Consider the following 24,267-nt stretch of genomic DNA (forward strand, 5'->3'; position numbering starts at 1 on the left):
TAGGAGACTTAGATCACTACCGTGGAGTTGGTGCTCATCAACACCAGTGACCTTTGAGGGTCTCTCCAAGATGTGTAGTAGTGCAATATACAATACGCCGCCTTCATTTCAAAGTAGTTACCATAAAAGGTTTTGTCCTATGACTACAGGCCTGAAATTTGCTCCCTTTAAAGGTGAGCGTCCCACACATGGTATAAGGCATTGGAGAACAGCCACTCATTTGGATGCTACTGCTAGAGTTATTGGGTCATTTGATTGGCCAGACAGTACTACATTGGATCTCTCTCTCTCTAGTTACGGCTCATTTGTCTTTTCCTACAAATACACAGAATAGTCTGGCCTATTCTTGCCACATTCTCTTCTGTCCACATACACTTGACAACACAGATTACCAAATACTTCTTTGCTCAAGGGGTTAACTACTGCAATGTGGCTACTTTCATCTAGGTAAGTGTAGAAGAGAGACAAACTATGGTAAGCAGCTCTTCTAGGACACTCCAAAATGAAACCATTGTTCTATGGCCTTGGATAGTGCCATATTCTTTGTACCATGGCCTTCCCCTGTCTTGGATTAGAGTTCTCTTACTTAGGGGTACACTCGGGCACACTGTTCTGTCTTACTTCTCTTCTTGTTTTTCTTTTTAAGTTTTTATAATTTATGTGAACGATGTAATTCAAAATTGTTAATTTTCTTGAAATATTTTATTTTGATCGTTCATTCTTTACTTGTAGATTATCTTATTTCCTTGTATCCTTTCATCAATAGGCTATTTTTCTTTGTTGGAGCCCTTGGGTTTATAGCATCTTGCTTTTCCAACTAGGGTTATTAGCTTAATTTGTAATGATAAAAAGGAACCTGTAGGGGTGTCCCCATTAGTAGGTTCACCTTTCTCAGCCACCACTCTTGATATGTCACCACATTCTGGGGCACCTTAACTAAGACTGTAAGAGGGTCGGATAACTGTGACCACTGGCCCTTAAGAACCCCCTGCAACGAGCAATAATGTTGCCTCCCGAAGGGAACCAGTTTCTTCACTGATGTTAGGTGACCGAGTTGGAAGTGGTTCCCTCATGAAAAAAGGTTCTGCCACTTGCCTGAATCTCATCACACTACTGGCAGATGGAAATGCTCTGGTTTGGGAAGTCGATTTCCATGCCTAGGTAACTAATATGTTGCTGGGGGACAAGACTGGACAAGCTGGAACCCAAACTCCTTGCAGAAGTCTAGGTAGAGGTCTCCTTGTTAAGCAAGCAAAGCGCTCGACTTCATTAAAAGTCAGTCATCTAGATACCGTATGAGCCTGATGTCCATGGCATGAGCCACAGCTGAGACCAAAGCAGATCCTGGTAAAAACCTTTATTGCTATTGAGAGACCGAATCATAGCACCGCGAAGTGGTAGACCTTGTCTCTGAAAGGAATCCTTGGCTACTTTCTTGATTCCGGATGGACGGGGACCTGAAAGTACGTATATTTCAGCAGAAAGCCTTTCTTCCAGATGGCCTGAAGAAAGGTGGCAGGAGGATCCATTCTGAACTTTGTTTAAAGAACAAACAGATTTAGATGGGATAAGTCTATGACAGCTCTCTACTAAGAGGAGGTTGCCGAGGAAGCTTGGGGATTCGTCTAGACTCCATCTACGGCCCCTTGGGCCAACATCTTGCACACTGCCTGTGGAAGGAGGTGGTCCTTTACCGAGCCTTTTATACAGAATGGCTGAACTGTCATAGTCACAGCTAATGGGAGCAAGCAATCTACAAACAGGACTTGATAGCCTGAACGTAGAACTCCCACTTTTCAGGGATCGGCCATAAATAACTGCCACCTCTACCAATGACTTTGTAAGCATCCCCCACTTGGAGTGAGCTGGAGGAATTGTGCTTCCTCGCAAGAGCCTCTACGGCCTCAACCCCTACGACCGAAGAGATGTCCTCGTTGGCCAAAGCTGGGTTGGTTGTATTGTCTCCTAGGCTGCTGAGAGTCCGTAGGAGGTAGTAAGAATCTTTGTTGAGCTAGCTGTTTAAAAGGTGAGTTTCTCTGAGGCTGTTGAGGGCCAGGCATCCTTGGGGCAGCAGTTCTTTTCATGAAGGAATACCGGTTTACCTTCTAGATAGAAGTTGCCTCTTCAGGAGGCAGGAACAGTGGGGAAGTCAAACAGAGTTCCTCAAGCAAAGAGCATCCCTGGGGGCCAATTGATTTGTGCATCTAGCCAAAACAGCATCACGCCTCTTAAGAATACAGTTACCACACAGAGAAACTCTCTGGTGGAGAAGAAATTGTAAGGCCTTTGCACATAATCTTGAAAGCTCTTTAAACTGCTTTACAAATTCTTCACTCTTCATGTTCTCTATCAACGCAAAGTGACACACTGCACCTGACCAGTGATCGAGCCAGGAGCAGACCTGGATGGCAGACACAGCTGCCATCTCAATATTCTACATCTCAGATCATAAGAAAATGGAGGGGAGGTTGACTAATACATCACTTGGTACACTGGGTACCAAGTTACTAACATCAGGGTCAGTAGGCAGAGGGCTCAAGTGAGCCTTTGAGTCAGTATGGAATTTTCTTTGGTGAGACAGCACTAAAGATGGTAACTTGAAGGATCTGCTCTACTTCAGAGAATTCTCAGGTGCTGAGACCTGAGTATTAAACAAGTCAAGTGGGCGTCAAGAGGGAAATATCAAAGTAATGACTCGCACTCTGCGATCGAGAAGAAATGATATTTTCATAATAAAATAAATTTTTGAATATACTTACCCGCTGGTTATATAATGGCTTTAGTCCCCGACGCCCTCGGCAGAAAATTCAAAATCTCTTGCACAGCTTAGCGCATATAAGGCAGGTGTACCCCAGCGCCCTCGCGGTACCACAGGTAGAACTATACTCAACCAATTCAGATTTTCCATGCCCCATGGTCTCTAGAGGGGAGGAGGGTGGGTCTAAAACTTATATAACCAGCGGGTAAGTATATTCAAAAATTTATTTTATGAAAATATAATTTTTAAATATAAAAATTACCCGCTGGTTATATAATGGCTGATTGACACCCATTGGTGGCGGGTCGGAGACAGCTGCATAATTGTTAATTCACTTAAGAGTTACATAAACAACTTAAATGGTTCTAACCTGATAAGGAAGCTGACAGCAATGCTCTGCCTCATTTTGTCTGCTATCCTTAGGAGATCCAGTGATCCACTCAGGGCTGATGATCTCTAGGAGCTGGCAAACGGTACAACCACCTATAACATGACAGGACCTCAACTAATACCCTTGTTCCGGGCACTCTCTAGGAACAAAATGACCACCTGACTAGGTCAAAGATTGCGGAAGATTGCCGACCAATCTTCACGTACAATCATAAAAATATATACAGTGAACCCTCGCTACTTCGCGGTTCGACCATCGCGGATTCACCACTTCGCGGATTTTTTCCATAACCCATATATATAGTAATATATATATATATATATATATATATATATATATATATATATATATATATATATGTATGCATGTATTTATGTATATATGTAGGTATGTATATGTGTATACATATAAATATATATATATACACACACACACATATATATATATATATATATATATATATATATATATATATATATATATATATATATATCTAAAGTAGGAAGATGTGATGTAGTTCTAAGGGAAAAGTATGGGAAATATGTCTGGGTAATAAGCAAAGCTCTACCTCCAGTTTGTTTCTTCATTAGGATCAGAGATAAATGTAAACAAAACATTGGTTGCCATTTTTTTATCGTGCTTTTTAGCATGTTTAGGAAATGCATGATATAAAATCACCTTTAATATTTGTGCCTGTTTTAGTTTAGGGTACTGTAGTACATGCATTAAGTGTTCTGTACATTAAAGGGTAGTTTGTTAACAGTACTACGTACAAGGGAAGGTTTTAAAAGTCTGAATATACATGTTGAATAAATAGTGTCACTACTTCGCGGATTTTCACCTATCGCGGCCGCGTCTGGAACCTATCTACCGCGATAAACGAGGGTTCACTGTATAACAGTTCCAAGAGAAGAACAGGGGTACTAGGAATTTAGGGAAATGTAGTGGAGAATGTTTCACCTACTACTGCACTCGTTGTTGCAAGTGATCCCAAAACGTAGACGTCTTCAAAGAGACTGGACACTGTAAAAGTAATGCAAGGCGAATACAGGATTTCCCCTTCACAAGACTGTATACGCGATGCTTGCAGAGAACAGTTTAGATTAAAAATTACAGAAGTTTCTACAGCTCTAACTTCTTGAGTCTTTACTCTTTCAACACCTTATGATCTGTCACCCAACCGTGTGGAAGAACCTTTGTAATCAAAGTCTATACGAGATGACAGAATGTTTAGACATGGATAGTGCAGGCTTCTTGACCATGCACCTACGAGTTATGAATAGACACTTAACTTCTTTGTTCTTCTCCCAATAAACTTCGTTTAAATCGGGCAAAAAACTCTTCTCAGCCCATCACAAACCAAATTTGAGAGAATAGTGATCCCAAAAGATTTAGGCTATGGATGAGAAAGATGTTTATTAATGACCAAAAATCCAGGTTGCAAGGTACCTATGGCTTAACCAATGTGAAGTCCGTGTTCTTGCTAAAAGAGTGAACTTCACTGACTCTCAACTATAGTAGACTTACTCAGAAAGTCTCCAAAGTTAGGCCTTAAAAAGAAACCAAGTGTAAAGGGTCGGATCTGTCACTACCGCGAAGCTCCAGAAACGAACCCTAAATTTCAGGCTGGAGCATCTTGCTGATGCCTCCAAGTCCTCTCAATTGATCTGAGATGATCTATAAAGTCTCTATTTGATTGATCCAATCTTCTGCGTCTGAAGACAGATGCCCGCATACTCCTGTACCCTTTGATGGTCGAGGAGGGAAGAAAATGTGTTTTCTTCTAAGGTCTAAGAAAAAATAGGCCACTTGTGTTAGAGTTACCTAATGATGAGCCGGCTCTAGCTCTACACCACTCCATAAAGCACTCTAATTGGGTTGGAAAACCTTGAGGCAAATGTGCTTTGTACAAGCGAAAGCCTCAGCTGTCTCCTTCGAACAACCCTCTAGATCTTAGGGGTTTTCCGAAATACTGGAGGCAGCTAGACCTAAAGCTTGATGGTTTAACATAAAACGTTCATGATCCTGACACAGGGAAAAGGACTAAAGACATGCTCCCAGCATGAGTCCAGAACGGTTCCAGCATGCTGCCTACACTCAACATGTCGTGAGAGAGAATCGGGATCTAGAACCGCCTCCCAAAACTCGTCCATATCGGTCGCAAGAAACCGATATTAAAGCTAGGCTTGTTGAAAAGAAGCGTCAACCACGTGAACCTCATGCTGTGAGGTTAAGACCTGATTCGTGTGTAATCAGCGAGTGTTCAACAAACTTAAAGCCAAAGCTTGACAAGAGGGAGCGTTAGCTGCGAGGCCAGAGAGACGCGAAGGAGAGACAATAGTCTGGTTAAACTGCTGTGAGAAAAAGACTTGACTGTATGCGTCTAGCATGCGACCATAATGTCCCATGTGGTTGCATTTCCGTAAGGTGTCAGCGTGCTGTATGCGTCCACCTTGTCGTGTGGGTACAGCGCTGTGCGTGCCCCGCTTGTTGTAAATCTACAGCGTACTGCGTGGAGGCGACTGCATCGCGTCCGGTCATTGACGGAAAGACGGAACTGATTGCCGAGAGTTGTCCACGTGTAGGATGCGTCCGCATGAGTGATAGTCACGCGTCCCGCAGACCGCGAAAATGGGACAACTGGTTGAAAGGATCAACTTTGACTGTTAGCATCCAACATATGACCAGACTGGTGTCAGCGTCTGGGACTGCGTGAGGGAGAGACCAGAACTTGCGTCTGTGTCTGCATGACGTCTGCCGTAAGAGAGAGACCAGACTGCTATAAGCACCCGCTCTAACGCTTCTCGTAACACGAGCATATCTCTGCGAGGAAGCGTTACTAAGTATAGGAGAACTATGCCTTCTGACACTAATCGGAAAACCATTTCTTTGATCTATGGTAGTCCTTAGACTCTTTAGGAGAAAATTTTCTCCCCCCGATAATCGTAAACGCTAAACACAGATGAAATAGACCTCTTTTAGCTCAGACCAAATCTACACTCGCGGGGTAGCGAGTGCGCCAACTCAAGCATGGGCGAAGGCCGGGAGGGCACATCAACCGCAGTCCTGTGAGCGACCTGGGAGAGTCCCTATGACATCTCAAGCGCGCCTTGTGCGCGAACTGAACGTATCCAATGCTGTGAGATACCGTCAACAGTAGTTGCTAGACCTCAGAAGAAAGTAATAGACCTTTCTCCAAACTGGGGAAGGAGGAGAAGTGTGAACAAGCAAACTGAGCACCTTTTCCCCCGAAGAACTATGTGTCTTACACGATTCTGGTGCTGACACGTCGCCTTCTTCCGAAAAGAAAAAACTCCTGGCGAACGTTAGATACTGCAGGATAAGTTAATAGAAAACATACGACTCCTGAAACGTCTTGGACAAATTGATTGGTGACTACCAATCGATGAGGACAAAGTCCTTCCTCCCTGAAAGCGAGTCAAAATCCAGAGGAAGAGCTAGGATTGTATGAGACTTGTCTGACTTCCGCTTTTCTCGCAGAAGAAAAAAAACACTCGATTGCTTCCTGTTCAAGCATCAAAACAGGACTGCTGCGAAGGTAAGTTCTGTTCGCGTGCATACATGACGAGTAACTACCTAGTCTGGTAGACAGGGAAAATGTAGAATGTTATTCTCGTCAGGGAACTGCATTCTAATATGCAGAAAACAGTTACAAGATCCATGATACCATAGCGATGACGAACTGATGGCTTCAAGACATTCCAACTCCGCTCTTTTCAAGATACTATGTCACATGGTTGTGATGTCATAGCTCGCCAATCATAGGCGAAGAAAAGAGCATTACCTCATCATTCCAAAGTGGAGAGAGACCGTCTTAGACTGCATCAACAATATCGCTCGGCAGAACAGACGTTTAATGCACAAGGTCCGCAAAGAACCTCAGCCTACCGATCTTCCTTCTCCCAAGGGTTGGAACGTAAGTTAGAGATATAGGACTAGGGGCAAGGTGGAAACTAACAAACACCACCTCCAGAGCACTGCGCTATGTTTACGAGTGGTTTAAAAACATAAAACATTAAATCATAAAAGATCTGCCCGAGGTGGGAGATATAATTTTTCGTTCTATTCTAATAAAGGCCTTAATGCCCTTTCTGTTGTAGCAGCTACAAGTGCTGTATCAATCTCTACAGTAAGGTTCGTTATTTTCCTGAGAATGATTTAATGTTAATTCATTACTTTATTTTACCATTAATTTACTAGGCCAATGTTCCCTAAAGGAGCCCTTTGGGTTAAAGCATCTTGCTTTCCCAACTAGGGTTGTAGCTGGCTTGTAATAATAATAAAATAAAATAACTAGACACACCATCAACTCAACTAGCGAAAACTCTGAAGTCGGAACGAGGAGCAGCAGGTAAAAAATATGAGGGAAACTTCTGAAAGTTATTCCCTTCCTTTTACAATCTCTATCCTAGGAAGAAAAGTCTTGATTCTTAGGAATCCACTCCTTATGATTCTGAATTCAGACCTCAATCAGAGGTTATAATTCTAGTTCTCACAACCAAGAGTTAGCCCAGCAGGTCTTGGTCCGAGAATATAATATCTTTCTAGTTAAGATTTATTTCTTAATATAGCGCCTAGAGCAACAATAACTTAACACTAGACGTTCATGGTCAGGTAGACATCAAAGTCTATAGTCATAGGTAGCGAAGCGTCCACCCCGACGCTGAAGCGTCCACACTGATGCTGAAGCGCCCACACTGACGCTGAAGCGTCCACACTGACGCTGAAGCGTCCACACTGACGCTGAAGCATCCACACTGGTGCTGAAGCGTCCATACTGACGCTGAAGTGTCCAAACTGACGCTGAAGCGTCCACACTGACGTGGTGCTTCGCTCCATTCCGTCGACATTGCCGCACCGTTCTGATGACGCTTCGCCGGCTCTGCTGCCTGGCGAACGTCAGCGCGTCTGTATAGACTGATACTAGGTGCTATGAGCCGTCGGTTTGCGTTGAGCAGGTAATCGAAGTAAAGCACCACTTTCCCCCATCATTGAACATTACGGTTGGTAGGCCGCCTGTGCGACAACGAGTCCTCACCGTTAAAGACACGACGCCTGTGCGTCCGTGTCAAAGACTGGAATCGAGATACTCAACCGCACTGTTAACGGCAGGCTGAAAAGACTGCATAAATGAAGATAGATGCTGTTTCATGCCTAACTACAAAGATCAAGGATCAACCTTAGGCGAAACGTAAAAAAAAAAAATGTGAACTGTAATTTCCTTTAATCTCTAAGGAAAAATACTGAAAGGACCAATTAAAAGCAAAATAAAATGTTCCTTTTATAAAGTACAATTAAAGACTTGGGAAGTAAGAAGAAAGTACTATTCATAAAATCGCTACAATATATGTAACATCGTAACGATACTGATTACTGCGTAACAAAAATAGACTGAACGGTAGTTAATCTTTGCAAACGGATCGAAGATTATCTAAAGAAAAATATTAAAAGGATAAAATTTTCTCAAAATAATTCCTTTAATTTAATCTATAACTTGAAACTCTAAAAGCATAATCACTTATATTCTTTGTAAAAGGCAAGACAGACTTTTAGCCTACGGAAGAGGCTGTGACATCATCAAAGGTCGAAATGTCTACATTTCGTCCCTATGCTTTCGTGAGGTTTAAAATAGGTTGAAAAGCCTTCCAACCCTACCTTTCAAGTTATAAATATGTGATCACAGATCAAATAAAACAAATATGCGAAAGCCAAAACTCAAAAAAGTTAATACATCACAAAATACCGTCCAAACAGAATAAGAAAAAAGAGAGAATTTCCAATAGTTCAGCCAGCTATGGCAGCAGAGAAAATCTGAATTGGTTGAGTATAGTTCTACCTGTGGTACCGCGAGGGCGCTGGGGTACACCAGCCTTATATGCGCTAAGCTGCGCAAGAGATTTTAAATTTTCTGCCGAGGGCGTCGGGGACTTTAGCCATTATATAACCAGCGGGTAAGTTTTATATTTAAAAAACAGAGTCAATAGCACAGTGTGTATCAGTTATTAGTAATAAGTAGGCTCTCCCAAACCATTCAGGCATTGAATAAAGCTCATGATACGTAGAAAGTGGGTAGCTTCAGACCCAGACATCAGTACCCATGGGGGGGGGGGGGGGTCGCATGTCAACAGAGCTTCGGCCTGCGCGCAACGTGGTCCAGAGAGTCATCAACAGATCACAGCTCGAGCTGTGAGACAAATAGGATCTCTCCGAGGAGAGTCGTTTTTACAGCGTTTGATAGCTGGAACTTCATCCGGAGTGGAAAGGGGGTACCACTGGAGGGGAAGGGTGTATGCCTCGGGTGCCCCTTTCCTATCCAGAATCTGGAAAGTAGAAACAATCGGATGACAATTCCAGAAGCAATATGAACAGTAGACAAGATACTAGTTTACATACGTTGTTGTAAAATAACAGGTTTATCATTGATATGGCATTTGGTTGTTGGATACATAGGATCCAAGTGATTAAGTTGAGACCTCAGGGTAGAGGTTACCTGGTAGCCAATCCGACTCGACCTGGGCTTATACTGTATTCGCGAAAAGTGTCAACACGATTACGTGGCTGGGTAGGGATATTATGCTCAGGATGTGAATTTTCAATGTTGTGGAAAGGCGTCATGGCCACTGCGCAGACGAATAAGCTCACGCACACCTTTTGCTTGACATGATCCATGACATCATCACGCAAAGACATGATAGTTTGAGTACGTGGTGGAACCATGATATGGGTCTTTGACACAAGTGGTGTCAGCGCACAAGGAGACGGTAGATAATTTAGTTTTCCATACAGTCATTTGAACGGAGAGAAGGCAATAGTGATTTGATAATATGATCCAACTAAAATTGGAGTTGTGGACACTACTCAAGAGGTTTAATCGTCAATGTAAGTGGGAGAATTCTGGGAAGAGCCGAGAAAATTCTTGCGAAGTGAGCAATGCTGAGGACTCCTCAGCATAAAAGACAAGCCTGTCTCATAAGAACTAGTGGGTAAAAGGAAGGGATCTCTACCAGGGCCGCTTCAGTACATAGGGAATTGGAAGTCTCTTGTCGAGAATGTTTTGTGAACAAGTCTAGTCTTTCAACACAATTACAGTCAAAGCCCAAAAACCAAAACGTCGTACCACACAAACTCCGCCACAAAGGGTTAACCACTAAGGACAATAGTGGGAGGCAAAGGAGATCTGCATAAGTTAGAATAGTCAGGCACCAAAGACACAAGGACAGGGCAAGCACCAGAAGTGCAGAAGCCGTAGCCAGGGATTCCGTCTCCGTTAGTGACTCGTGATCACTCAGTCTATGGGGAGACAATATATTCACAAAACTATCATCATCAATATGTAATGGTTACCGAAGTCCAAAGGGCTCAGGAAAAGGAGGAACAGAGTGGGGAATATCAGTCGTGGCAGAAAAGAGCTTGCTAATCTTACTGCTACCAGAAGACAAGGAAGGGGAACGAGCCCTTTTGACTAGTTTCTTGCGAAAGGAATGATGCTTCTCCCACTGCGAGGACAGCCACTCCCTACAATACTTGCAGAGATTCCATGGAACTTCGTCTACCACGACACAAAGGGCAGAGGGGACGCGGATCTACCTCAACCTGGCTCATGAAGGTGCCATAAGGACGACCTTCACGGCAGGGGCAAGTCCACATGACACTTGCAACATCGGAAATTATTATTAAGCATAAAGGCAGAGAAAGCACTGTAAGGGTAATCCAGTGTGGAGTGCTGTCTTGATCGTAGACCAGCAACAGAAGACAGCCTCTTCACAGAATGACCAAGAAAAGAATGGAGCTTGCCTTGCAGAAGTGCATGGCACTGACCAGGACAAGTTGCTTAGTAACCTATTATAGTTATCACCAGTTAAGCACATTTTTCTTTTGTCTGATCATAGGTAATCAACTTAGGAGTAAACCCAATAAATAACTCAAATGTTTGTATCCCTGTGGGAATAAAAGAACATAAACACAGGGTAGGATTAACCTGAGATCTCCCCTGGTATAAATTGCATAAAACTTTCTCAGTATACTAGTGTCTCTCATCAAAAAATACTACAAGCATGCAATTATGGTACAACAGTGTTCTGTATTTGAAGAGAAATTTTCAGCTATCACCGCAAATTCTACTTGAATAATTGTTACTACTGTACTCACCATTATACATAAAGTCTATGACTGCTCTTAAACTGGTGTAAGAATATCCATTGAATTTTATAAGATGACTTCTAGCTGGATTACCCTTCAATAAACCCTGGAGAAAAAAATTAAAAGTACATTAACAGACTACCTTATAAATAATGAAACTGCTGGCATAGATCTGAAAATACAAATGACTGTAGGCATTTAGCAGTCACATTACTGTATTCACAAATCTCAAATCATCTCCAATAAAATATGCAATATCAAGACTAAACTTTCGTTGACCTTACTTCCAAGTATGGACTACAAGCAGAAATAACTGCCTTGTGAGCTTTAACTTGACGTCCCTCGCATTCTAAACCGACATCGACAAAGCGGCCTTCCTCGTAGAGTTGACGCAAATACTCCAGCAAGACCGAGGAATGATCGCACCACTGGATCTCAACAGGAGGCATTGTTGTGTCTGAAAAATGTAAACAAATTTAATTGCTGAGAACTATATATAGAAATATCTTAGTTATTTACTGAATAAAAGAATCAATGAAATCTTTAATAAATAAAAAATACAGCATAATTGTCAATATAATCAAACAACTCATGATCATATATTCACCATGACGGATTTAATATGATCTGAGAAGGGAAAAAACATTCTCAACTGATACCTCTGTTCTCACCAGTACACACTTGACTTTTTATTAGCATCTATCCTTGCTTTCACGACTTGATATATACTACTATACGGCAGGACAGGACTAGAAATGAATCTATAAGAGAGATTACTCAAGTGCCATATGTGGATAAGATCATGGTGAGGGGTAGATAGAGATGGTTTGGGCATCTCTTTGCAATCCCCAAGAGACATTAATTCACCAAACTTTCAACTGTGCTCCACAAGGCACTAAAAGAGTTGGAGACCCAGGACTACAAAACGTGAAGTAGGAAATGATGAATGGAAAAGTAGATTTAAAAGATGAAGATAGAGATGACTGGCAAAATCTAACCAAGGCCCTTTGTGTAAATAGGCATGGGAGGAAATGACGATAGGCTTACTACACTTACAATAAAATTCATTGCACGTCCTTCATAGAATTTTTTCGGATTTAAACAGCAGTTGAAGATTCCAACTGTAGTCCATTTATTTTAGCGATGCATATTTGCACCGACTCGCAGCGGTGTCCTTTTAGCACGGGAAAGTTTCCTGATCGCTGATTGGTTAGAATTATCTTGTCCAACCAATCAGTGATCCGGAAACTTTTCCGAGCTAAAAGAGTACCACAGCGACTCGGTGCAAATCTGCCTTGCTAAAATAAATTGACTATAGTGCCTTGACATGGCATGTAAGCCTCTAAGGATTTCTTCTGACCACTATCCATTACCAACACAGCAAGAAATCCTTCAATTGTCTAAATTGCAGCGTAATTACTAATGTCGTGAAAAACCCTTACCTGTTAACGGCCTATCAGCGTCACAGCTCAAAAATGTTTATCTAAAAGGCTTCAATAGTCTCCAACAATTCCATGCACCTTCAAACCTGTAAGACAATAAATAAATTAATATACTGTACACACGAACAATGAATGTAAACTAAATATCTAATGACGTATTGGACATATTATTATTATTATTACTAGCCAAGCTACAACCCTAGTTGGAAAAGCAAGATGCTAGAAGCCCAAGGGCTCCAATAGGGAAAAAATAGCCCAGTGAGGAAAGGAAATAAGGAAATAAATAAATGATGAGAATAAATTAACAATAAATCATTCTAAAAAGAGTAACAACGTCAAAACAGATATGGCCTATATAAACTATTAACAATGTCGAGTACATATAGAGTACAATAATGAATAACATTTAGATTTTGATTAATAGAAATTAGGCCACATGGCCTACAGAAAATGGCTTCCGGTGGCAAAACAAAATTGTGAATGAAGTCAGATGATGTACACTACTCAACCAGGGTTGCCAGTTTGACCTTTTTCAGGCCAAAAAAAAAACACTCAAATTTGGCCTTTTTTAAAGATTGGTTGGCCTCTAGCAATATGAAAAAAAAAGGCAGGCCTTATATACTATATATCTGGCCTTTTTCTACTAATGGGTTGGCCTTTTAAAGCTTCTGTTGATTAAAAGTCGTGTGCCGACGATTCAGAGCAGGACAGTTCAGCGCTGCCAATTCAGCGAATGACTATTCAGCTTAGAATCAATTCAGCGCATGACAATTTAGCACAACGATAAATCAGCACAAGGACAATTCAGTGCAAAAATGCACACACCTTCACCCTTATCTTATTATTAGCATATAAAGATTATTTTTCTTATTATCATCTTTGTCATTACTGTATTATTATTATTATTGTTATTATTATTATTATTATTATTATTATTATTATTATCATCATCATCATCATCATCATCATCATCATCATCATCATTATTATTATTATCATTACTGTTGTAATTCATGGTTGTTAACAATAACAACCACTGAATAAATAAAGAAAGTTATAGTACAAGCTTAGGACGGTATATATTCCCTTTTCTGGAATACAGTTGTTTATAAACATTTGCTTAGTTAAAACTGAAAAGCCAGCCTTATGGAGCGGATTTTATCGGAGAAAGGACGCGAGCATATTCTATTAAATGGATTTTGCTATCGTTTGGATAGAAAACTTCGGAATGGAAAAGTGTCTTGCCGTTGTACACAAGACAGATGCAAAGGTCGAATCCATGTCAACGGAATCTTGTGGGAAGATGTAAAGGCCCATACTCATGTGCCTCAGCCAGCAGTATCAGCAATGAAGAAGATGGTTTCTGACCTACGTGAACGAGCCAGTGCATCTAATGATGTCCCAAGAAGAATAATTCAAGAAACTCAAGTCTCTTTGCCAGATGAAGCTGCGGTTTTACTCCCAAAGTATACTTCATTACAACGGACTGTTCAGCGCCGACGAAAAAGAGATGGTGAGCCAATTCCAGCACCTAATGATGTCAGTGATATTGTATTACCTGAACATTTGCGTGTAACACACAGTGGAGAACCTTTTTTATTGTACGATTCTGGGGTTGAAGATACCATTAGAATGTTTATCTTTTCGACTAGAAATTGATTGATTGATTGAAAGTTTTCTGGCATCCTGACATCTAAGGTCATTGACGCCGATACCATTTACTGTATATGAAAATTAAAAGAGAATTCGATTAAAACCATAAAAATTAAGAAGTCATTAAAATAGTTAAATAGTTTTCAGAAGACCTGCTTCTGAAATAAATCTAAAAATTCCGCTCGCATAGTAAGACACATCATGTCCAAGAATCTTGGCAAGGATAAACCTGCCATCCTCACCTTGAGCCTCAAACAGATATCTATTTCTTAGGTTAGTAAAATTAGGGCATTCGGTCAACAAATGCCTCACTGTTAAAGGTACTAAGCAGTCCTCGCAATACGGTTGGTGTTGGCCCTTCAGCAGAAACTCGTGTGTCAACCGTGTGTGACCAATACGGAGACGACAAAGAGTCGTCTCCCATTTTCGGGGAATCATGTTATACCTCCAAGGTGATATGATATTTGTTACTTCCCTCATTTTATTGCCGTCTTGACTGTCCCAGTGCTGTTGCCATTTATCACAAACCAATTTCTTGATGTAAGGTAGGAGATCGTTACATGGAATGGGATACCTCCTTGGTAACAACTCGGATGCCGCATTCTTCGCCAGTAAATCTGCCTTCTCATTCCCAGACACACCTACATGTGCTGGAACCCAACAAAATCGAACAGTTATACCTTTCCGTCCAATAATAAAAAGCCATTCTAAAATCTTTAAAACTAGAGGGTTACTAGAATTAAAAACTTCTAAAGCTTGAAGAACACTCCTTGCATCACTAAAAATTGTAAAATTACCCTCCTTTTCCAAAGCTATTTTCTCAATAGCGGTTAATATGCCATACAGTTCGGCAGTAAATATGGAAGCTGTTAGAGGAAGTGCACCTCTACAATTAAAATCATTACTATGTACTCCAAATCCAACGCCAGCATCAGATTTGGAGCCATCAGTATATATAAAAGTCGATCCCCTATGTTCTTCGACATGTTCCATAAAAAGAGACCTGGATTCTAAGTCAGTCATATTCTTCTTAACTCCAATAAAGTATTTACAAAATGATATGTCAGGTAATTTCCATGGAGGCATTGATGATACCTTGAATGGAAGTACCTTATTTCTAATTATATCCAGACTATTTAAAAATCGTTTCACCCGAAAGCCATAAGGTTGAGGAGATTTTGGGTGCAACTCAAAGTATGATGCGTGTCTTACAAGGCTTGCAGTCTGAAAGGCTAGAGAGCTAGGGAGTCTTTGCAATCTAAACCAATACCGAAGAATGGAAGACATTCGGTAAAGGTCTAGAGGTAACTCTCCAGCATCAACAAGGAGACTTGGGATAGGCGAGGTTTTAAAAGCTCCAGTAGATAATCTAATACCTGCATGATGTATCGAGTCTAATATTTTTAACCGGCTTGGGGTGGCTGAAGAATATACCTCACAACCATAACTAATTTTGGAAAAAATCAAGGCCTTGTATAATTTTAAAATAGTATTGCGGTCTGCCCCCCATGATGTATGGGACAATACTTTTAAGATATTCAGAGCTTCAACACATTTAGCTTTTAGCGCTTTTAGGTGAGAAACCCATGTAAGTCTACAGTCAAATATCAAACCTAAAAATTTGGTTTCCGATACACATGGTATCCGTTGACCTTTAATGTATATATCCGGGTCTGGATGTACTCCCCGGATACGACAAAAATGGACAATGGTAGTTTTACTTGTCGAGAACTTAAATCCATTCATGTCAGCCCACTGGATAATTTTATCAATAGAGAGTTGGATTTTTCTCTCAACCATTGCCATTCTAGTGCCAGCAAATGATATTGAGAGATCATCCACAAATAGTGTTGAGAGAACATCCTGGGGAATGGCTGAGGATATCCCATTAATTGCTAGTGCAAAAAGGGTTACACTCAGCACACTACCCTGAGGAACTCCTTCTTCCTGGCACTTACTCTCTGATAGAGTTTCCCCCACTCTCACTTGAAAAACTCTACGTGAAAGAAATGCCTGAATAAATAGTGGCAGCTCTCCTCTCAATCCCAATTCATGAATGGTTTTAAGAATACCATATCTCCATGTGGTATCATATGCCTTTTCAAGGTCAAAAAATACTGTAACATGGTGCTGTTTGGAAGCAAAGGCTTCACAAATAGAAGACTCAAGTCGTATCAACACATCAGTCGTTGAGTGCATTTTTCGGAATCCACATTGAATCGGTGATAAAATACCTTTCTTTTCAAGGTACCATATCAGCCTTGCATTGACCATCTTCTCCATAATTTTACATAAACAAGATGTCAATGCAATAGGACGATAGTTTGCTGCTAAAAACTTGTCTTTACCGGGTTTTAAAAAGGCTAAAATAATGGCTAGTTCCCAAACACTTGGGTAACTATGATCATGCCATATTCTATTAATAATGCTTAAAATAAATAGCTTTGTATTAAAATGTACATGTTTAATCATTGCATATGGAATTCCATCGGGTCCAGGGGCTGTATCGTTGCAATGAGCAAGTGCGGAATCAAATTCTCTTTCAGTGAAAGGAGAATTATACGACTCTTCCCTTCTTGTTGCAAAATTTAAAATTTTATTTTCTTCAGTGCTCCTATACTGGTGACCAGGGGCTCCTTCACACTTGCTGGATACATTTGAAAAATGATTAGCCAAGGCATTGCTAACTTCATTTGCTTCAGTTACATACTGGCCATTCACCTTCAACACTGGTGGTGGGTTGGGGGTGAATTTGCCAGCTATCTTTTTTACTTTCCTCCACACAGAAGATGCTGGTGTTCTACTGTTAATGGAGGAAACAAAAGACATCCATGACTGGCGCCTTGCTTCTTTCATGGCACGACGGAACTGTGCTCTACATTTCTTGTACATAATTAAATTCTCATCAGTTCGGAGTCTACGCAATTGTGTTAGAGATCTTCTTGTGGCTCTGTGGAGTGCAGTTAGTTCTGAAGACCACCACGGGACTGGTCGTCGTTTGAATAACCCTGTTGTTTTGGGAATTGAATTGACTCCTGCTGTATGAAGAGTTCCATTCAGCAGGTCTATAGCATCATCAATACTTTCAAACTGTTCTGCTCTCCCTTCGATTTCACTTAGCTCGGAAAATTTAACCCAGTCTGCCTTGTCTAGATTCCAACGTGGCGATCTTTGCAAAGGTGGACCCTTGTTGGTGTTTATAATGATTGGTGCATGATCACTAGTATGCCAATCATCTAATGTCTTCCAATCAAAATCAAGAAGGCAGTTAGAGCTTGCAATTGAAAGGTCAATGCATGACAAAGTACCTGTCTGAACATGGAAGTGCGTGGGCTCTCCTGTATTAAGGAGCCCCACATCCTCATTCTCCACAATTGATGAGATAATATTGCCCCTTGTGTTGGCCAAAACATCACCCCATAAAGGATGTCTACCATTCATATCTCCCAGTAAGAGAAAAGGTTGAGGGAGTTGTTGAATAACTTCTGCTAAATCATCATATAAAATATCATCATTTGGAGGTAAGTACAGAGAGCATATTGTATATTTTCTCCCTATATCAATTTGTACAACAACTGCCTGCAGGGTTGTACGTATAGACATAGGTATTTGGGGAACATCTCGACGAATGTACATGAGACTTCCGCCATGGCTCCCTGCTTGTTGATTATATGGTGTTCTATAGCTAACATACTCTCGAGGACTAGGAGTGTTAGAATCAAGCATACTTTCCTGTAGACATAGTATTATGGGGGAATGCTCATGAATTAGGAGCTTAAGTTCTTCATATTTCGCCCTCAAACCCTGACAGTTCCATTGCAAAATGGAGGAGAAAACTATGGATTATTTCTGGAAGACGTCTTGGGTGAGGTCTTCCCATTAGCAGTTTTTAATCTAACATTATTACTTGTAGGTTTCTTCAGAGATGGTCTTGTTATGTTGGGTTTTACGTTGGAGTTTTTCTTTGTATCTTTTTTATATATTTGTTGAGGGGGATGGTGGACCTCAACTTGAATTTCTGATTTATTTAAATTGTCTTCTGGTTGATCGCCAACATCAACAGACAAAACATCATATTTATTTGATGTCATAATTCTAGTATTTCTTATGGAAGGGGGTGAGAGAGATGGAGGTCTCTCTCTTTTACGATTAATAGGTTGCAGGTTACCAGGTTTTTGTACCTTCCCCACTACAGGTACACCTGATAACTTGGTGTCAGGTGGAATCTCCATTAAATCAGGCAAGGATATGGCCTGGGAGAGGTTAGTACTATCCTTTGTAATGGGGGACAAAGGTTTGATAGTGGTGGGCAATGTCTTTTTGTTGATACTCAATGATAAATCTTTAGGAGGAGATGTTCTTGTCTTATGCAGCACTTTATCAATAGATTGTGAATTCCTTTTTCGAGAACTACCTACAGTAGTAGGTGGGTGAGATGATTCCCGAGGAACTTTTTCTCCTGTTTTTAATGTTTTTGCATAAGTATTAGATTTATTTAATAATCTCTTGGCATGCCCCACGCTTACATGTTCAATAATTGATTTATTGAGGGCAGCCTCTTCTAACTTATAAAACTGGCAGCTCCTATCATTAGATTTATGATTAGAGTTGCAGTTTAAGCATCTTGCCTCAAGTGTACAATCCCCATGGTAAATTTTGGAGCAAGTATTACAAATTTTTTCATTATTGCAAACTTTGGAAGGATGTCCAAATTTAAAGCAATTATAACATTGCAGTGGCTTCTGCTTAAAAGGTTGAACTCTGATCCTTTCGTTTTCTATGTCTATGTGGAAAGGTACATCAGCATCCTGGAAAGTAAGAACAATCATTGATGTTCCAGGTACTTTATGTACTTTCCACACTGATAGGGGACACATGGCCAATATCTCCTCTTCAGTAAATTCATACAGATCCCTATTAAAAACCACTCCCCTTCCATAGCTAAAGTTTAGATGGGGTTTGATGTCCAATTTTATATCATCATTTACTGTCTTCAAATTAGACAGTATAACAGACTGTGTGTATGACTTGGCCTTTATCAAGAAACTTTTCTTCCCGAATCGAGATATATCTCCAGGTGCGATCGTACCTACCTTCCTCTGAAGAAATTTGCATATCTTGAAATAATTTTCCGTACCTCCCACAGATTGAGCAAGAAGCCACATTGGTGGTTTTGGCTTTCTTTGGGATGGTATATCTGCCTCTATATCTTTATCAGCCCAGTCTGCTGGTCTGTAGACATCCAGATCTTTAGGTGCCCCATCACAAAGAGCACCCTTAACACTCATATTACCTACTTTAATATCAACAATGTTACAGCTTGCATTAAATGCTTCCTCATGACAATTAAATGATAACCAAGATTCCCAATTATCATCTTGAAGTTTCATTCTAATTTCTTTTATTGATCCGTAACACTCAAATATTTTATGTAGCACATCATAATTAGCTTCTAAAGGGATTTGGGTAACGTGCAGGACTTTCAGTTTTCCTGTGTTGCCCAAATTACCCTTTTTCAGAATGTTTAAAGAACAGTCCTTTTTAGTTCCTAGGTCGTCAACGGAGTTTTCTTTAAATGAATTGCCAGAGGTCGTCAACAGTGCCGGGGGCGAGTCAGCATATCCAGGGGAGGTGGGGTCATTTTCACAAGAATCCATCATAAAAAAGAAGAGAGAAGAGTGATTTTTTGAAGTTTGATTTACCTGCTTGAGAACATTAAGGCATCACATGTTGGGAAGGAAATTTACACTCTCCACTACCAGCACAGTGAGAGTATACTTCCCAGATGGTCCACTCCATACCCTACCCGAAGGATAGCATCAAAACAGATATAGAGGCACAGGTGTAAGCTGAACCCGCCTGTTAGGACTGAGACCAAGAAACTATGGAATCATCCTCCCCATATCTGTAATGACGGGCTTCCGGCCAGAAGCCGAGAGTCCTACCCCAAGCATTGGATCCCCCTGGATTCCGAAGACCCAACACTTGGAATAGTTCCGCCAAAAAGGTCCAAACCATCTTCGGGATGGCTGAGATCATCCTATACACTCACATATAGCTTTGAGCACAAACGCCTCCCAACCGCGACACCTTTCACATTCATCAAAGCAGGCAGCAATACCGGATGCATAAACATCCGCCCAAGTGGCAATAACAGATGTAGAAACATCCATGCCATAAATAGAAAAAAAAAATAATAAACATACATATATATGTAAAAATATACACATACATATGGAAAATTTTACTCATAGGGTTGGGACAGCATCATGAAAGAAAGTTTATAATATTAGGAGAAGGTTGAAGCAATATAAAGAGGAAGAAAAAGATAAGAAAGAGAGAAATTTAGATTCGAACTGGGGGAGCAATTTCCCCAAGTTCGAGAGCCCTCTTGCCCGTCACCAAGATTCAGCATGGGAATGAAATGCCGTGCTGAAGCTCAATGACTTCATCAAGGCATTCTCTCATTAAGAGGGTTTCGACTAGAAAAAATGTTGAACTCCTCAAAGAATACAAAAACTGGCTTGCAGATGGTACATTTAAGGTAGCTCCGCGCCTTTTCCACCAACTTTGTCATTCATATGCTTTGTGAAGGATGTGTTTTTCCAGTGATATATATACTATACGAGGATTCATATGAAAAGGCATTAAGAACTATTTTGAATCTATACCCGGATCTGACTCCAGCCACTATGCTATGTGATTTTGAAAAGGCTTTCCAAAATGACAAATTCGAAGATAATTTGTATTTTTCCTAACCATACAAACCTTAGCTATTTACAAAGGGTATTACTTTTAGCGCAGCTGAAATGACGAGCCAATAGTTTTTAACGAGGGTTAATTACCCCCGCGCTAGTTAGTGGGGGTGGGGAAGGGTAGCTTGCTACCCCTCCCCCCTCCACACACCGGTGACTTGCTTCACTTCACTTAGAGGTAGGACTTGACTTGGGGGTCAGGGATGGCGGGCACATATGTGTAAATAGCTAAGGTTTGTATGGTTAGGAAAAATACAAATTATCTTCGAATTTGTCATTTGTTCCGTAACCGAAATACAAACCACGCTATTTACAAAGGGTGACTTACCCCTTAGGAAGGGTGGAAAGTCCCCAGCCTTACTGACTTCGGCTTGCCCGGGGGCTCGATCCCTCAGTGAGCAGCACTAGAGAGGGAGCCCCTGTACCTCACAAGTTCCTAGCATCGCTAGGAACGAGTGGCCTACATAAGCAGTGTGAGGAGGAGAGTGTGACTCGTCCTATGAAGTTGACCTTGAGACCTTCAGATAGGAATTCTAGGATAGGACGTTCCCCATACCACCTCGTCAGGGTATGGGAGACGCAACAGTATTAAGCTTAATACTAGGAGCACAAAGAAGCATGGGTTACCTGCAGAGGTCGAGGTCAGCTATGCGAGGACCAGGATGCTGCTTCCCCAAGAGAGGGGAGAATGAAGAAAGAAGTAAGGGACAGACATACTCTTTCATTCACGCAGACTAAGACCGGGTAACAACGCCCTCAACCTACTGCTACTTGTCCAAAAAGGAGCCTGAGGTTAGACCAGCTGTTGTGCAGCCACCACAGGGCCGATAGAGAACGTATCGAGGCTCCTGTGGGTCACGTCTTGCAGGTAGTGGGCTGTGAAGGTCGTTTGACGCTTCCAGACCCCAGCTTGAAGTACCTGCGTCACAGAGAAGTTTCTCTTGAAGGCCAGGGATGTAGCAATACCCGACATCGTGGGCCCGAGGGCGACGTGACGGAGGAGGGTCAGGATTCAGGGCATGGTGGATAACCCTTCGAATCCAAGCTGAGATGGTGTTCCTGGTGACCCTCCTCTTTGTCCTGCCTGTGCTCACAAACAAAGCTCGCACATGAGGACGGACTGCAGCCGTTCTCTTCAAGTAGTACCTCAGACACCTCACTGGGCATAGTAGCAGCTGATCTGGGTCGTTTGTTACAGAACGGAGACTCGCGATCCTGAAAGAGTCGAACCGAGGATCCGGCACTCCAGGATTCTGAGTCTTGGCCACAAACTCAGGGACGAACCTGAACGTTACCTCCACCCATCCCCTTGAATGGGCGATGTCGTACGAGAGACCATGAAGTTCACTAACTCGCTTATCCGAGGCCAAGGCGAGTAGGAAAGCCGTCTTCCAAGACAGGTGGCGATCGGAGGCCTGGCGTAATGGCTTGAAGGGAGGTCTCTTGAGAGACCTGAGGACTCGAACCACGTTCCAAGGAGGGGGTCTCACTTCCGACTGGGGGCAGGTAAGCTCATAGCTACGTATGAGTAAAGAGAGTTCTAGGGACGAAGAAATATCCACGCCCTTCAATCTGAAGGCCAAGCTTAAGGCTGAGCGATAGCCTTTCACCGCCGAGACAGAAAGGCGCATTTCTTCTCGCAGATACACAAGGAAGTCCGCTATTGCTGGAATAGTGGCATCGAGGGGAGAGATACCCCTTCCACGACACCAACCACAAAAGACTCTCCACTTCGCTTGGTAGACTCCCTCAGAGGACCTTCGCAGGTGCCGAGACATTCTCTCCGCAACCTGTTGCGAAAAGCCTCTCTCCGCGAGGAGACGCTGGATAGTCTCCAGGCGTGAAGCCGAAGCGAGGCTGCGGCCCTGTGAGGGACACCGGAGTGGGGTTGTCTGAGAAGCTCGTGTCGTGGAGGAAGCTCCCTTGGGAGTTCCGTCAGGAGTTGCAGAAGGTCCGGAAACCATTCCGCGTGATGCCATAGCGGAGCTACTAGAGTCATGGAACAGTTGACCGATAGTCTGGTCCTGTTGAGCACCCTTCTCATCAGACAGAATGGTGGGAAGGCGTACACGTCGATGTTGTCCCACCGTTGCTGGAAAGCATCTTGCCAGAGTGCCTTGGGGTCCGGGACTGGTGAGCAGTACAGGGGCAGCTTGAAGTTCAAGGGTGTCGCGAACAAGTCCACCGTCGGGGAACCCCACAAAGTCAGGACTTTGTTGGCTATCTGAGGATCCAAAGACCACTCGGTACTCACTATCAGCGAAGCCCTGCTCAGACTGTCGGCGAGCACATTCCTCTTGCCAGGAATGAAGCGAGCTAATAGTGTTATCGAGTGGGTTTCGGTCCACCTCAGTCTCTCTACTGCAAGATGAGATAGCTGTTGCGAAAAAGTGCCTCCCTGCTTGTTGATATAAGCCACTACCGTGGTGGTGTCGCTCATCACCACCACGGAGTGACCCGCCAGGGACCGTTGGAACTGCTGAAGAGCCAGAAAGACGGCCTTCAATTCTAGCAGGTTGATGTGTAGGCACTTTTCTGATTCTGACCAAAGGCCTGAGGCCCTCTGGTTCAGAACGTGCGCCCCCCACCCTTCTTTTGACGCGTCCGAAAACAGAGTCAATTCCGGGGGGAGGACGAGAAGACTCACTCCCTTCCGCAGGTTCTCGTCGGCCAGCCACCACCGCAAGTCCGTCTGTTCCAGAGACCCCATTGGGATCAGAATGTCCGGGGAATCGGATCCTTCATTCCACCGGGACTTGAGCCGCCATTGAAGGGATCTCATCCTGAGGCGGCTGTTTGGAACCAGACGGGCCAGGGAGGATAGGTGGCCTAAGAGACGCAACCACGATTGGGCGGGGAGTTCTTTTCGCCTGAGGAAAGGCTCCGCCACCCTCCTCAGCCTTGCTATCCGGTCGTCTGATGGAAAGGCTTTGTGGAGATTTGTGTCTATTAGCATGCCTAGATAAACCAGTCGTTGGGACAGCTGCAGAGAGGACTTCTCGAGGTTTACCACGATCCCCAGATCCTGGCAAAGATACAGAAGCCTGTCTCGGTGCCGAAGAAGGGTCGACTCCGAGTCTGCTAGGATCAGCCAATCGTCTAGGTAAC

At 42.4% G+C, this 24,267-nt stretch overlaps 1 protein-coding gene across 8 annotated transcripts in view; it reads right to left on the bottom strand.

Annotated features, from left to right (window-relative positions):
- Positions 1-24,267, bottom strand: part of LOC137648908 (protein tramtrack, alpha isoform-like) — a 92,572-nt gene that overhangs the window by 56,525 nt on the left and 11,780 nt on the right. For all 8 annotated transcript variants that reach the window (XM_068382088.1, XM_068382087.1, XM_068382089.1 and 5 more), the window contains exons 2-4: positions 12,752-12,837; positions 11,594-11,766; positions 11,319-11,415 (exon numbers count right to left, since the gene is read on the bottom strand). In XM_068382088.1, the coding sequence (XP_068238189.1) occupies positions 11,319-11,415; positions 11,594-11,758 (262 nt within the window). In that variant the 5' untranslated portion in view covers positions 11,759-11,766; positions 12,752-12,837. The remainder of the gene's footprint in view (positions 1-11,318; positions 11,416-11,593; positions 11,767-12,751; positions 12,838-24,267) is intronic.

This window comes from Palaemon carinicauda, chromosome 10 (assembly GCF_036898095.1).
Source record: "Palaemon carinicauda isolate YSFRI2023 chromosome 10, ASM3689809v2, whole genome shotgun sequence".
NCBI classification, from domain to species: domain Eukaryota; kingdom Metazoa; phylum Arthropoda; class Malacostraca; order Decapoda; family Palaemonidae; genus Palaemon; species Palaemon carinicauda.